This window comes from Onychomys torridus, chromosome 17, assembly GCF_903995425.1.
Source record: "Onychomys torridus chromosome 17, mOncTor1.1, whole genome shotgun sequence".
Lineage (NCBI taxonomy): Eukaryota > Metazoa > Chordata > Mammalia > Rodentia > Cricetidae > Onychomys > Onychomys torridus.
In genome coordinates this window covers 646,557-660,810 of record NC_050459.1, presented here as the reverse complement: position 1 = coordinate 660,810, position 14,254 = coordinate 646,557, and the positions used below count along the sequence as shown (strand labels likewise).

Below are 14,254 nucleotides of genomic sequence, written 5' to 3'. Positions count from 1 at the left end.
TTGGTTGTGGTATTTCATCCCGGCACTAGAAACTCTAAGACACAAAATATTATCATCGTCACATAGATGCTATTTTAAAATCATTACAGGAACTGGGCATGAGCTGGGCAGTGGTGGTGCACACCTTTAATCCCGACACTTGGGAGGCAGAGGCAGGTGGATCTCTGTGAGTTCGAGGCCAGCCTGGTCTACAGAGCTAGTCCAGGGCAATCAGGGCTACCCAGAGAAACCCTGTCTCGAAAATAAAACAAGAAAAAAAGAAAGAAAGAAAAAAAAAAACTGGGCGTGATAGTATATACCTGTAATCCCAGATACTCAGGAGGCTGAGGCAGGAGAATTGCTTGAAGCCAGCCTACGCCACACTACCAAGACTCTCCCTATAAATAAACACTACAATAGATACTGAGATCACATTCCCTGTTTTCCTTCCCCTCCTTTTCCATTTCCGTTTCCTCTAGTCTTTCTTGCTGCCATGTCTTCCTAGTTATTTAAAGTCAAGAGTGGCCAGGGCGGACAGGAGACAATCACAGGCCTGCTGGTACAGGGCGGACAGGAGACAATCACAGGCCTGCCTGGTACAGGGCGGACAGGAGACAATCACAGGCCTGCCTGGTACAGGGCGGACAGGAGACAGCCACAGGCCTGCCTGGTACAGGGCGGACAGGAGACAACCACAGGCCTGCCTGGTACAGGGCGGACAGGAGACAATCACAGGCCTGCTGGTACAGGGCGGACAGGAGACAATCACAGGCCTGCCTGGTACAGGGCGGACAGGAGACAGCCACAGGCGCGCCGGGCACCCTCAGCCTAGGCAGACGGACACCACTATGATGAACAGGTATGTGGTGGAGAAATGGGAGAGAAGGAGAAATGGAGTGGTTTGTGAACTATGGAGAAAATCAAAACTGAATCTCAATGGTGATGGGGAACGGGCTGCCACCTGTGGCCATGTGATATCCAGACTTGTGCTGCTGCTGAGGGCCATGTCTGAGTCCAAGACCTACTGCAGGTGGGTGCTGTGGGACAATCCTTTTCTATACTATATTACACTCAGTGGTTAGTAAAGAGCTGACAGGCCACTAGCTGAGCAGGAAGTTAGGCAGGAAAGCAAAACTGAGAATGATGGGAAGGAGGCTGGAGTGAAGAGAGAGGCCAGCCAGCCACTGAGTAAGCAGGATGGGTAAAAAGTGAAGTAAAAAGCCATGAGCCACATGGCAAAGCATAAATAGAAATGTAGGTTAATTTAAGTATAAGAGTTAGCTAGTAACAAGCCTGAGCTATCAGCTGAGCATTTATAATTCATATTCAGCCTTTGAGTTGGTTATTTGGGACTGGGGTTGGGATAGGAAATGTCTGTTTATAGATGGAGTCTGTGATAATGTCTGGGACCTGTGTTACCACTGAAGGCTGTGGGGATGCCCAGGGTCTGGGCCACCAACTGAGGCCATGTTGATATGAGAGGGCCATGCTACCCCTAGGGCCATACTAATCTTAGTGACCTACACTGCCACCCAAGGACATGGTGACAGATGCTCAGTAAAAATAGATCCAGATGGGGGAAAAAAACGTCTAAACAAGTCACAGTGTGTTTAAAAATATATATAGGTTTGGGAGAGAAAAAGGAAAGGATAGAGACAGCCATAGATTAAAAAATAGTTTAAAGCCAGGTGGTGGCGGCGGCGGCGGCGGCGCATGCCTGTAATCCCAGCACTCGGGAGGCAGAAGCAGGTGGATCTCTGTGAGTTCAAGGTCAGCCTGGTCTACAAAGCAAGTTCCAGGACAGCCTCCAAAGCTACAGAGAAACCCTGCCTCGAAAAAAAAAAAAAAAAAAAAAAAAGTTTAAAAATAATAAAAAGGTATGAAGTAAAAAAAGGTATAAAGTTTTAAAAAATATAATAAGCCATGTAAAGTTGGAAAATACACAAAAAAATCTGGATTTTGTATGTTATTCTGTTGTCTTTAGATTTTCTGATTGCTAATAAAGAAAGGACAGCTGCTAAAATACATTAGATTATGAAAACTGCTAGATTAAATCAACCTATATATTTTTAAAAATGTCTTGACTTCAAAATGGAAGTCAAAAGGTATGTTGCTTTTGGAGAGAGTGTATGCTTTTATTTCCACAGGAAATGAGAGGCTGTGGATTCATTCCAGGTTAAAGATGATTGGGTTTGATCAAGTAAGACCCCCTGAAAATCCTGACTATAGACATAAAGAAATAAACCTTAGAAAAAAACACTACAAAACATGTAATGTATATTTTACCTGCTCAAACATAAAACAAAAAATCATCTGTGGCTAATTTGTGTACAACACACAGTCTATACTTGTACTAATACAGATATGCATGTTACCTTTTAAAAGTTTGTGTGTTTGCAGAGCAAGGGGAACAGACACCAGTGAAAACAAATGGCCAGTGATCCAGCATCTCAGAATGCCTCTGCTGCAGTTTTCTCAGAGTTCGGCATCAAAACAGCTTCAAGGCTGCTGGGTGAGATGGTCCAGCCTCACAAACTACTCCGACCAAGACTTAACCATTATCCTGAATTTATTCAGGGTTCCCCAAAGTTTTCAGTGCCCCCAAACATCAGGAAGTAGTCTAGAGAACAATGCCCAAATTCCCAAGAAATGGGTTGTGGACATTTATTACATTCTGGGGCGGGGGGGGGGGGGCGCACGGGGCTACAAATTGTTATTGGTCTTAGTTGAAAAAAAAAAAAGACTAAACAATAATTAAGTTCAAAACTATCTTTCTAAAGGAAAAAAGAGGGATATGATAAAGAATGATAGGGGCAGATTATTGAATCTCCTTTAATCCAAAAAACAACTATTAATCTCAAAATATTTTACATTGGTGGGGATTTTGGTTTATTGATACAAATTTAAAGTTATTTTTACATTATGTGTATGTTTCTACTCTTGTTTGGTGTATTGTGCTTATACAGCTCATTTTAAAATATAATGTATAATTAAGAAACACAGTTTAGTAGTTTACCATCTATAATAATCAAACTTGTAGTCATGTTAGATGTTTTCAAGGTCAAACAAACACTCCAAACACTTCATAGATATAAAAAGTATGTCATTTGCTTTCTTTGTGGCAAAAGTTAGCCACTGGGCAAGAAACTGCCCTTGCCTCGACTGCTGACAGTGTGCTGTCCAAATTGGACACAAAAAGCAGGACACAAAAGAAAGCAACTGTTGAACTTTAGCAAGACAAGGCGGGACAGTCCTTCAAAATTCCTACTTGACAGAAAAGTCTGTCAGATATGCTAGGCCTGTAAGCCAAAGATGGATGCCCCAACATTGCAGAGGAACCTTGGGTGACTGTCCAGGCAGCCAGCTCTTTCTGTCATTTCTTAGTTTTGAAAGCTGTTTGCTCTGTACTTCCTGTTTACTCAGGTAATATTACACCCCTCTTGGATCTTTGATGGAGTTAACAAGGACTTAGTAATTAAGCTTATAGTTTTCCTTAGTTATGATAAAAAGTAAATTAGGTATAAAACTTTGGACTCACAAAGATAAGATAAATAATAGAGTATTTTCTCTAATTTTCCCAAATAAAAATGGACTGGATGTTGTAATTCTTACTTTATAACTGTCTTTGTTGTATATAGTCTTACTATGTTGAAGTTAAAACCTTCTCTTTTAATTAGACCAAAAGGGGGAAATGTTATGGAATAATCTTTTTGTGCACTGTGAAGATGTGTCATTGCCAAGGCACCTTCTGATTGGATTAATACAAGCCAGTAGCTAGGCAGGAGGTATAGGCAGGACAGCAAGACACAGAGGATGCTGGGAAGAAGGAGGGCGAAGTCTGAGGAGTCAAGAGGGACACAGAAAGAAGCAAGATGAGCATGCTATTTTGAAAGAAGGTACTACCATGTGGCATAGGGTAGACTGAAAAAATACATGGGTAATTATTTGAGAACAACTACTAGGACACAGAGAAATTCCACCTACAAAGCTCAGATTCCCTGAACTCACCTAAAAGCCAGGCAGGCATGTGTGCGGCCACCTATAATCCCAGCATCTAGGACACAGACAGAGTTAGGGACCCCAGAACAAGCTGTCTAGACTACCCCAAGCCCACAAGCCCTGCCAGTACCCACAACACACTGGAGTCTGTGAGCAAAGGAATTGCACCTTTTATGGAACCTTCTGCAAGGCTGATCCACTGATAGAGATTCGGTGATTGTGGAGAGGTTGGAATGTTGCAGGTCCAGAACCTAACAACAATTTATGTTGAGTTCTCTTTGTCTGACCTTTTGGAATGTATCAACTAGCAGAATACTAGGGTCCAGGAACTAAAACGCTGTCCTCAGATAACATCTGAGACCTGTAGCAGAAATTTCTCCAGTTTGTCTCCTGCCAGCCTGAAATTTCTGATAATGCACTTGACAAGTATTTTGCATCCACCGCCATCTAATAATTCCCCCCCATAACCATAATTACATTTTTTTTAGTCTGGCTATATATATATATATATATATATATATATATATATATATATATATGTGTGTGTGTGTGTGTGTGTGTGTGTGTGTGTGTGTGTGTGTATGTATATGTATATGTATATACACATATATACATATACATATGTGTGTATATATATATATGTGTATATGTGTGTGTATATACACATACATACACACACACACACACACACACACACACACACACACACACACACACACACACACACACATATATATATATATATATGTAGCCAGGATGGTTTTTAACTTGCAGCAATCCTCCTGCCTCTGCCCTATCAATGCAAACTCTCACTTCAAAAGAGATAAGAGATAATTTATTCTGGAGGCAAATTATCAATGGTCGTGGCCATTGGGAACATAGGTTTATGTCATCCCTAATTCTATTTGGGATACAAGTCTATGAAGTCTCCATAGCTCCAGATCAAAAAGTCAGAATCAAGACACTGAGGCGGGAAGAGCTGATTCAAACGGAGTCTTGAGGGCAATGTAATGTTTAAATGTTTAAAATGAAAAGCCCAGGGAGGGTAAACTGCGGGTCTCAGGGCAGGCGAGGTACCCAGAGGAGAACGGAGACAATAAGCTGTCATGGAGGTCACACGTGGTGGGGGCTGGAGCTTTAGAAAAAAGACGAAGGACTCCCTAGCCAGACCACTGGGGAGTTTAAAGACATTCTCAGACTGCAGCCATCACCCTAAAAGAAAAGAAAAGGCGGGGCCCGGGGGTGGGGGGAGCGGGTTACTTACAGACTCGGCAGACCCTAATTAGCCCAACGAGTACCATCTCTGAAGGTGAAGCCACCTCCCCACGGGTGGTCCCCTTGCCAGGACCCTGACCTGCCCCCACTGCATTAACCCTTTTGGGAGGAGACAAGGGCCGTCTTCACCTAGAGAAGACTATCGCCACCACAGCAGGAAGCCACAGCAGACCAAGAAGCTGGAATTCGATCTCGGGAGGTTCCAGGAAAAGATCTCCAAGGCGAAGTGGAGCCCCGGGCGCTTGCTTCTCCGGGTGAAGCAACAGCAGACACTCTTGGGGAACGGGGTTGAAGTCAAGAGTCCTTCCCCACTACGCATGCACCAGGACCCCGGGTTTGCAGGGATGGGATTGGGCGGTACTGCACGCCAGCCACAAGGGGACTGTGCAGAATGCGTGGGAGACCCCTCCACCTGTATGCTCTGGGATGCTGCTCCAGTGACTCGAGACCTCCCCGTCACCCCCAGAACAATTCAAAGCAGATAGAACGGGAGACGCGGCGGAGAAGCAGAGAAAGGACGACGCCGGTGCAGGCAGGGCTGGGGTCTCACCAAAACTGCACCGGGTGGTTCGCAAACGCTTTGAGTAGTAAAGAGGGCATGTACGGGGAGGGGCGGGGAGAGGCACAGCCAGGCTGTGTGGGAGAACAGCCGCAAGGGGGCGCGCGAGTCTGCCCAGCTCAGCTGCCTAGCTGACATCTACCCTGAGTATTTTGCTATTTTGAATTAGCTTACTTTATGACATTTTTATACTTATCTAGTTTGGGTTGATTCTCCCCTCAATTCTCTGCTCCTCCATCTTCCTGACCCCCAATCCCACTAGGACCCTACCGCCCCAGTATCCTTCCTTCCTTCCTTCCACACGTGTGTGTGTGTGTGTGTGTGTGTGTGTGTGTGTGTGAACCTAGACTCCACATATAAGAGGTAACACATAGTCTTTGTCTTTCTCAGTCTGGTTTATTTCACTTAATACAGTGATTTCCAGTTCCATCCATTTTCCTGCAGATTTAATTTTTCTTTTATGCTGAATAAATTCCATCGTGTATATGTACACCACGCTTTCATAACCATCAGTTGGTGGACATTTATGCTGTTTCTATTTCCTGGCTATTGTGAACAGAGCAGCAATAAACTCTGTCCTATCACCCATTGCATGGGTGAGCAAGTGTCTCTGTGGTAGGATATAGACACCTTTGGGTATTTTTAAATTTTATTTTTATTTTAGTATTTGTGTGTGCATATGCCATGGTATGCGTGTGTGGGTCAGAGGTGGTTCTCTTCTACTGTGCGGGTCCCAGGGATGGAACTCGGGTAAGGCTTGGACAAGTGCCTTTTACATTCTGCGCCAGCTCACTGCCCGCCCCAACTCATCTTTTGTAGCCAGAGCTGGCCTTGAACCCATGATCCTCCTACCTCAGAGTCTCAAGTGATGGAATTACAGCCCAGCTGCATCGTGCCTGGCTCACAGCACTGAGTGTTTTGTACCATCCCCAAATTCAAGCCCTAAATCCATTCTCCCCACCAGGTCCCGAAGTTCTGTCCCACAGACAAGCCAATAACAGCTCTAGAGTCACATCATTCATTCCTTTTGGGATTTATCTTCATGAATCATAAAATACAAGTGCGGAAATTAATGGGTGCATTTGTGCACATGCTCTGAACACACAAGGTGACACAGCCAGGAACACCAGGAATGACCCGCACCACAGTACATCCCCAGAGTGGACATTACCCACCACTGCGGTCTCACACACACACACACACACACACACACACACACACACACTAGCCAGATGCACACATGCACGCTCAAGCTAATGGGGAAGCACATCTCACATGTCACCTACACCCACACTCACAATGACATACTTTGGGGGATTCACAGGAACAGCTGTCTTCCAGGACAGGCCTATCCTCATATATGTCTGGCTACACACCCATAAAGAGGAACACATGCCGTGACTTCCATGTTCTCTTTCCACCATAACTTAACCTTCTCCTTGGATACATGGAAACTCCACATGCCACAAAATGTTCACTTCCATACACACATTCTTCAACACCCATTCCCCCGATGGACACTTTTCTCTGTGAGGATGAATGGCGGACTCACACTCCAGCCATCTTTACTAGCAGGTGCAATCCCGAGGCCTTCCAGGTGTGGCTGCGATGTCCTCTTATTTACTGGGCTCTGTCAGAGAGGAGAGACATGAGGTCAGACAGACCAGCACTAGGTCTGGAACTCCACCCCAGCCCACCTCCCTGGCTCTGGCTTACGATCAGATGCTTTCTTCTCTAGCCTCTCAAGGGTTTTCTTGATTTCCGTTATATCTGGTGGGAGGAGAGGAGACAGCCACATCTGGGGTGGGGCCGAAGGCAAAGTCCTGACATCATTAGCAGTTTCCAGTTTGAGTGAAGCAGATTCGGATGTTGGAGGTTCACAGTCGTGGAACGGGGTGTGTGTGTGTGTGTGTGTGTATGTGTGTGTGTGTGTGTGTGTTAGTGCACATGTGTATGTGTTCAGATGTGTTTGCACTTGTGTATGCAAATATGTGAAGAAGTCAGAAGCTGATGTCAGCCAGCTGTTTTCCTTTAGGACTGTCTACTTATTTTTTGAAACAGGGTCTCTCATTGAACCTGTGGTTTCCCCCATTTGGCTAGACTGGTTGACCAGTAAGCCACATATATCTGCCTATCTCTATCACCACCACCCTTGCCCAACCACTGGCCTTATGGACCTGTGCCACCATGCCCAGCTCCTACATGAGTCCTGGGAATCTAAACTCAGGTCCTCATGTTGTACTTTCCTGACTGGGCCACCTCCATAGCCTCACTAGTGTTTAAACATCCTCTCCTTGAACTCAGAGGAAACATCTATTGCCCTCTTCCAAGTCCACAGAGCAGGACCCACGCATCTCTTCCCTGAGTAACCAGTGCCCTGTTTGTCCAAACACATTCACCAAAGAGGGCAGGCCTGCAAGGAGTACCTGCTGGCACCGTCTTCAGCTTGTCGTTTCCACTCTGCACTTTGCTCAAGACCTCACCAATATTGTTCTTGGCCTGCTGGATGCCCTGCTGGACAGCTTTCCAATGATTCCTTTGCTGGTCCTGGCAGCTCAGCACCGTGTTTGAGACTGAGGGCGTGGAGTTTGAGATGTTCAGATGGCCACCGCTCCTGTCCCCGCCAGCACCACTGTGGGCCTCCTCTGCACCTCCCACTCACCATTCGAAAGCTCCCCTCTCAGGCTCCACAGCTCCCTGGACATTTCTGAATCTGTTTAGGAGAGGATAGGAAAGCTTTTAAGTCCCCATGCCCCTTTTAGCCTTCTTAGAAACGGGGTTGAGAGAAGGGAGAAGAACCGGTGGAAATCCCGAAATCCCAGCTCCCAAGATTGCTTACTTCTGACCAGGACCAAAGCGGAGAGGATGATGCATGCCAAAAAGATGAGACCGAGGAGGACATACAAGATCGTGATGGCTCTGTGCAGCCAAGGGGGGACCTGGAGTGTGTCCAGTGACGGCTTGGGCTGAGCTGGGACAGAAGCACAGGACACGTGAGCTGCAGAGCCCAACCCCCCCCACACCTCCAGCCAGGCCATCAGTACTGTCTGTAACACCTGTCACCGGCATCGAGGACCACCCAGGACATCCCCAGTCAGTCAGCATCAGTACTGCTGATTTGTGTTCCTTATATTATGACCCTCACATCCCTCTCAACCAATTCCGTCACCCACAGACAAAAGCACAGCCAGAAGCATTTTCAGAAACCCCACCTCCATCATCTCCACTGCGACACTACCCCCACCAGAGTACCATCACTGAAGTGTGTGTGTGTGTGTGTGTGTAAGAGACGGAGAGACAGGGAGAGAGAGAAGCATAGGGTATCCTCCTCTGTCACTCTCCACCTATTTCTTTGTGGCCGAGACTGTCCTGTCTATTCAGTGAGGCCCCAGTGACCCTCTTATCTCCACCCCTCGGTGCAGGGGTGACAGGCATGCACAGGACACCTGGTTTGCTCTGTGGGTGCTGGAATCTGAACTCTGGTCCTCATCCTTGTGCACCAGTACTTTTAACCACTGAGTTATCCACCTCCCCAGTTGCACAGTCTAGTTAGTCAGTTAAGGTTTCCCATATCCCAAGCTAGCCTTCTCCACCTCTCTATGTAGCCTAGGATGACCTTTATCTTCTTTTCTTTTTCTTTTTCTTTTTTTTTTTTTGAGCTGAGGATCGAACCCAGAGCTTCGTGCATACTGGGCAAGCTCTCTACCACCTGAGCCAAAACCACAGCTGTATCGCCATCTTTAATGCCACCAATACCACACCCCCCGGCACTCACCCTCTCCACATACTTCTTAAGTTTGGGGTGGGGTGGGCAAGCAGGTGTCCACTTACCTTGTTTGCTGGGTGCTGGTTGACTGAGTCTGAGCTGGTCCTTGTTTCTGAAGGGCAACGTTATATTCTCATAGTTAGGATCCTGAGCACCTGTGTATGATTTGGTGAGAGGGAGACGTTGAGACTCGTCCAGATGTTTGGGGAGTTGGTGGTTATAATAAAGCAGGCATGGAGGACAAAAGTCAGCTTTATAATTAAGCAGTGCAGGTGCTGTGAGCCCCTCGATGGGAAGGAGCTCTTCTATCCTGACTGCTCCCGCCTCTAGCTTCTTCATTTCCTATTCCCACCCCAAGTGTCCTGACCTTCATAGTGGCCTGGCTTCCTCCGATTCTTATCCGGGAAGGCTGATGCCTGCATTCTGCTTGGTTGATTCAAGTAGATTACCACAGCCTTGGGCCCTGGACCTCCAAGTGTCCACACATCCCCACCTACCGGAAGGCATCGAGACAGATGGGGAAATCTGAGGGTGGAGGGAAGGGAAGAAGCTTCATCTCCTTTCAGGGACCCACACCAGACCTCCTGCTCAGAGGCGTCTTCAGTTTCTACATCAAGTCTTTCGAGCAACAGAAGTTTCGTGGATAGCCAAGAACGGACCCTACATGTGGGGACAGAAGAGAGATTTTTGAGGAAGACAGACAGATGGAACAGACAGATAGAATGTGCCTGACTTCATCTCCCTGACTTCTGTGTATGGTGGAGGGGGCTGTGCAGAGGACAGCCCCAGCTACTGGTCCTCAGGCAATGGCACCTTGTTTTTAAGGCAGCACCTCTTACTAGCCTGGAGCTCACCAAGTAGGCAAGGCTGGCTGGCCACAGGCCCTAAGGATCCCTCTCTCCACCTCCCCAGCTGGGATTACAGTTATGACCAGCTTTTCTGCTATGTTTTCTGTCTCCACAAAAACAAGCTGTATCAACTCAGAATCTGACTTTCAGAACAATGGCCGAGTTTCCTGTCCCCACAACACTTTCCCTTTCAGCCCCACTCCATCCAAGTTCTACTTTTCATGTAAGTAGCACACGTTAACTGATTGCGCCACGGGAGCCAAGGTCTCACTCTCTGAGGCACCACAGACAGCAAAAGGATGTGAGGCAAAGAGGGAAAACCACTTTGACCCCACACTTACACCCAATACTGAGGGCAGACCCATATCCTTAAAAATTGCCCCAATGGAATCTCCAGGGTATTCTCCCCTCCACGTGGACACACCAGAAGAAAAAGGCACTCACTCCATCTATCTGCTCCATTCCCTGGCTCACACACATGCATGCACATACATGCACATTCAAACCTCCAAATGTCTCCAGTCACAGCTCACCTATATATGCCACACGCTCATTTGCATTCTTTTGTAATATGATGTCCACATGAATATGCATGCACATTTGCATGGTGTGTCTATAGTCCAAGTGATGTCTTAAAATTTTTTTTAGAGTTCACTAACTTTTTTAAGACTTTATTTATTTAAAGAACTGTTGGAAGTATCACCATCACTGACCTCAAATTGTACTACAGAGCTATAGTGATTAAAAACAGCATTCTATTGGCACAAAAACAGACATGTTGATCAATAGAACTTAATTGAAGATCCAGACATAAATCTACATGTCTATGGACAACTGATTTTTCACAAAGAAGCCAAAAATACAAACTGGAAAAAAGATAGCATCTTCAACAAGTAGTGCTGGTCAAACGTGATGATTGCACAGAGAAGTGTGGTGGTATTTTATTCATGCTCTAACAAATAAAGCTTGCCTGGGGATCAGAGGGCAAAGCCAGCTACTATATTAAACACAGAGGTCAAACAGTGGTAGCACATGCCCTTAATCCTAGCATTCGAGAGGCAGAGATTCATCCAGGAGTGGTGGCACACACCTTTAATCCCAGTGCTAGTTAACCATAGAAGTCTGGAGGTCTGTACAGATAGACAGGAAGTGGTAGAGCTGGGCAGAGAGAGGAAGTGAGATGGCATGGCACAGAAAAGTATATAGGCATGAGTATACAGGAAGTAGCTCTCTCTTGGTCTGAGGATTTCCTAGCAGTTTGTGGCTGGCTTGTTCTATTCCTCTGATCTCTCAACTTCACCCCAAAATCTGGCTCCGGGTTTTTTATTAATAATACCTTATAGATTCATGTTACAAAAAAGAATGCAAATAGATCCATATTTATCACCTGGTATAAAACTCAACTGCAAAAGGATCGAGAAAATCAACGTAAAGCCAAATCCACTGACTCTGAGAGAAAAAGGAAGTGGGGAATAGCCTTGAACTCATGTGCACAGGAAAAGACTTTCTGAATAGAACACAGGCACTAGGATCAACAATTAATAAATGGGACCTCATGAAACCGAAAAGCATCTGTAAGGCAAAGGACACCACCATTCAGACAAAGCAGCTGCATACAGAATGGGAAAAGACTTTTACCAAGTACACATCTAACAGAGGGCTAATATCCAATATATGTAAAGAACTTTAAAAACTAGACAGCAAGAAAGCAAATGACCCAATTTAAAATAGGATACAGAACTAACAGAATTCTCTAAAGAGGGGGCTGGAGAGATAGCTCAGTGGTTAAGAGCACTTCCAGAGGACCTGGGTTCAAGTCCCAGCACCCACATGGCAGCTCATAACTGTCTGTAATCCAGCTCCAAGTGATTTGACATCCTCATGTAGACATAAAATGCAGCAATAACACCAATGCCCATAAAATAAAATTAAAAAATTAAAAAAAAAAAATTCTCAAAAGAGAAAACTTGGGAGGCAGAGCCAGGCGGATCTCTGTGAGTTCGAGGCCAGCCTGGGCAAGTTCCAGGAAAGGCGCAAAGCTACACAGGGAAACCTTGTCTCGAAAAACCAAAAAAAGAAAAAAAGAGAGAAAACTCAAATGGCTCAAGAACACTTAAAGAAACATTCGATACACTCAGCCTTCGGGGAAACGCACATTAAACCACCTTGATATTTCATCTTACACCTGTCAGAACAATCAAGATCAGTACAACAAATGGCGGCTCATGCTGGGAAAGGGAAACACTCATTCCTTGCTGGTGGGGCTGCAAACTTGCATAACCACTATGGGAATCAGTGTGGCAGTTCCTTGGGAAAATGGTAATAAATCTACCTCAAGAACAAGCTACACCACACTTGGGCATACACCCAAAGAGCTACTAGAGCCTAGATGTCCATCAACAAATGAATAATCAGAATCTGTCACGTTCACACAATGGAATATTATTCATCCATTAAAAAAAGTGAAATCGGGGTTGGGGATTTAGCTCAGTGGTAGAGCACTTGCCTAGCAAGTGCAAGGCCCTGGGTTCGATCCTCAGCTCTGAAAAAGAAAAAGGGGAAAAAAAAGTGAAATCATGCCAAGCAGTGGTGGTGCATGCCTTTAATCCCAGCACTTGAGAGGCAAAGACAGGTGATCTCTGTGAGTTTGAGGCCAGCCTGGGCTAGACAGCGAGTTCCAGGACAGCCAGGGCTACATAGAGAAAAATTGTCTCAAAGGAAAAGAAAAAAGTGAAATCATGAAATTTGCAAGTAAATGGATGAAGCTAGGGGGAAAAAAATCATCCTGAATGAGATAACCCAGACCCCAAAAGACAGATATGGTATGTATTCTGTATGTGTAGATGTTAGCTTTTAAGTCCTCAGCATATATACTACAATCTATAAAACCACAGAGGTTAGGTATAGAGTAAGAGACTGGGGGAGGGGCAGTCTTCCAGGAAGAGGAAATAGAACATAGAGTTATGGGGAGACCAGAGTAGGGGGATTAAATGGGAAGGTGGAAGGAAGGGAGGGTAAGGGAGAAGATACAGGGAGGGAGAGCTAACTGTAAGAGCCATTTGAGGGTCATAGACAAACCTACTCCTGTTGAAGATTATATATATGAAAGAAATCTAAATGGCGTCACAAAATAACAGGGTGACAGTGCTCCAGCTAGACATCTTTCACCACCAAGTGAACCCTCAAGTGCCAGGAATGTTTTACATCTACTTGAATTGTCGGGCAAAGGGACCCCCATGGGAACCCCTAAACAACCCCAGCTCCTGCCAAGGCTATTGGTTGCTCTCCATAAACTGAGAGTAAGGCCCTATTGCTGAAGACAACCCCCACATAACTCACTGAACATGCAGACTTGGAGCTGGTGCCTAACTAGAACTTTCACCCCTGCTGACTAGTGTTCATGGCACTGGAAGGCACTCTGCCTGCTACCAAAGGAGAAGGGCAACCACTAACCCAGCTAGAAGCCCTGTGACCCGCAGCACTGACCTTCCTGAAAGAAATGCTGATGTAATAGTGGTACAACATCGTGGGAATAACCAACCTCTCTCCGACTGGATTTGAGGCCCACTCCATGAGGCCCACTTCCCTCATCTGACACTGCTGCAGTGGCCTGGAACCTGAGACTGGATGAGCCGTGGGCTGAAGGGAAAACTGAATACTATTGTTATGCTAAAGGAACACAGCAATAAAATGTCTCCAAACAACATTCTGCAATACCCAGAGATAAGTAAGTGCCTTGCTCAGCAGTCACAGAAAAGCCTCTTCTTGTAGTAGATGGGAGCTAACAAAGAGACCCCTAACTGGACAGTGTGCAGAGAGAGATTTTGG

The 14,254-nt window shown here is 45.8% G+C and overlaps 1 protein-coding gene across 1 annotated transcript; it reads right to left on the bottom strand.

Annotated features, from left to right (window-relative positions):
• Positions 1–7,090: 7,090 nt before the first annotated feature.
• On the bottom strand, positions 7,091–10,012 carry Mcemp1 (mast cell expressed membrane protein 1). The gene is made up of 7 exons (XM_036209213.1): positions 9,946–10,012; positions 9,644–9,733; positions 8,652–8,783; positions 8,475–8,525; positions 8,239–8,385; positions 7,529–7,582; positions 7,091–7,442 (listed from the first exon to the last, which is right to left on the bottom strand). The coding sequence occupies exons 1-7, from the start codon at positions 9,998–10,000 to the stop codon at positions 7,429–7,431; spliced, it is 543 nt and encodes a 180-aa protein (XP_036065106.1). The 5' UTR covers positions 10,001–10,012; the 3' UTR covers positions 7,091–7,428.
• Positions 10,013–14,254: the final 4,242 nt, after the last annotated feature.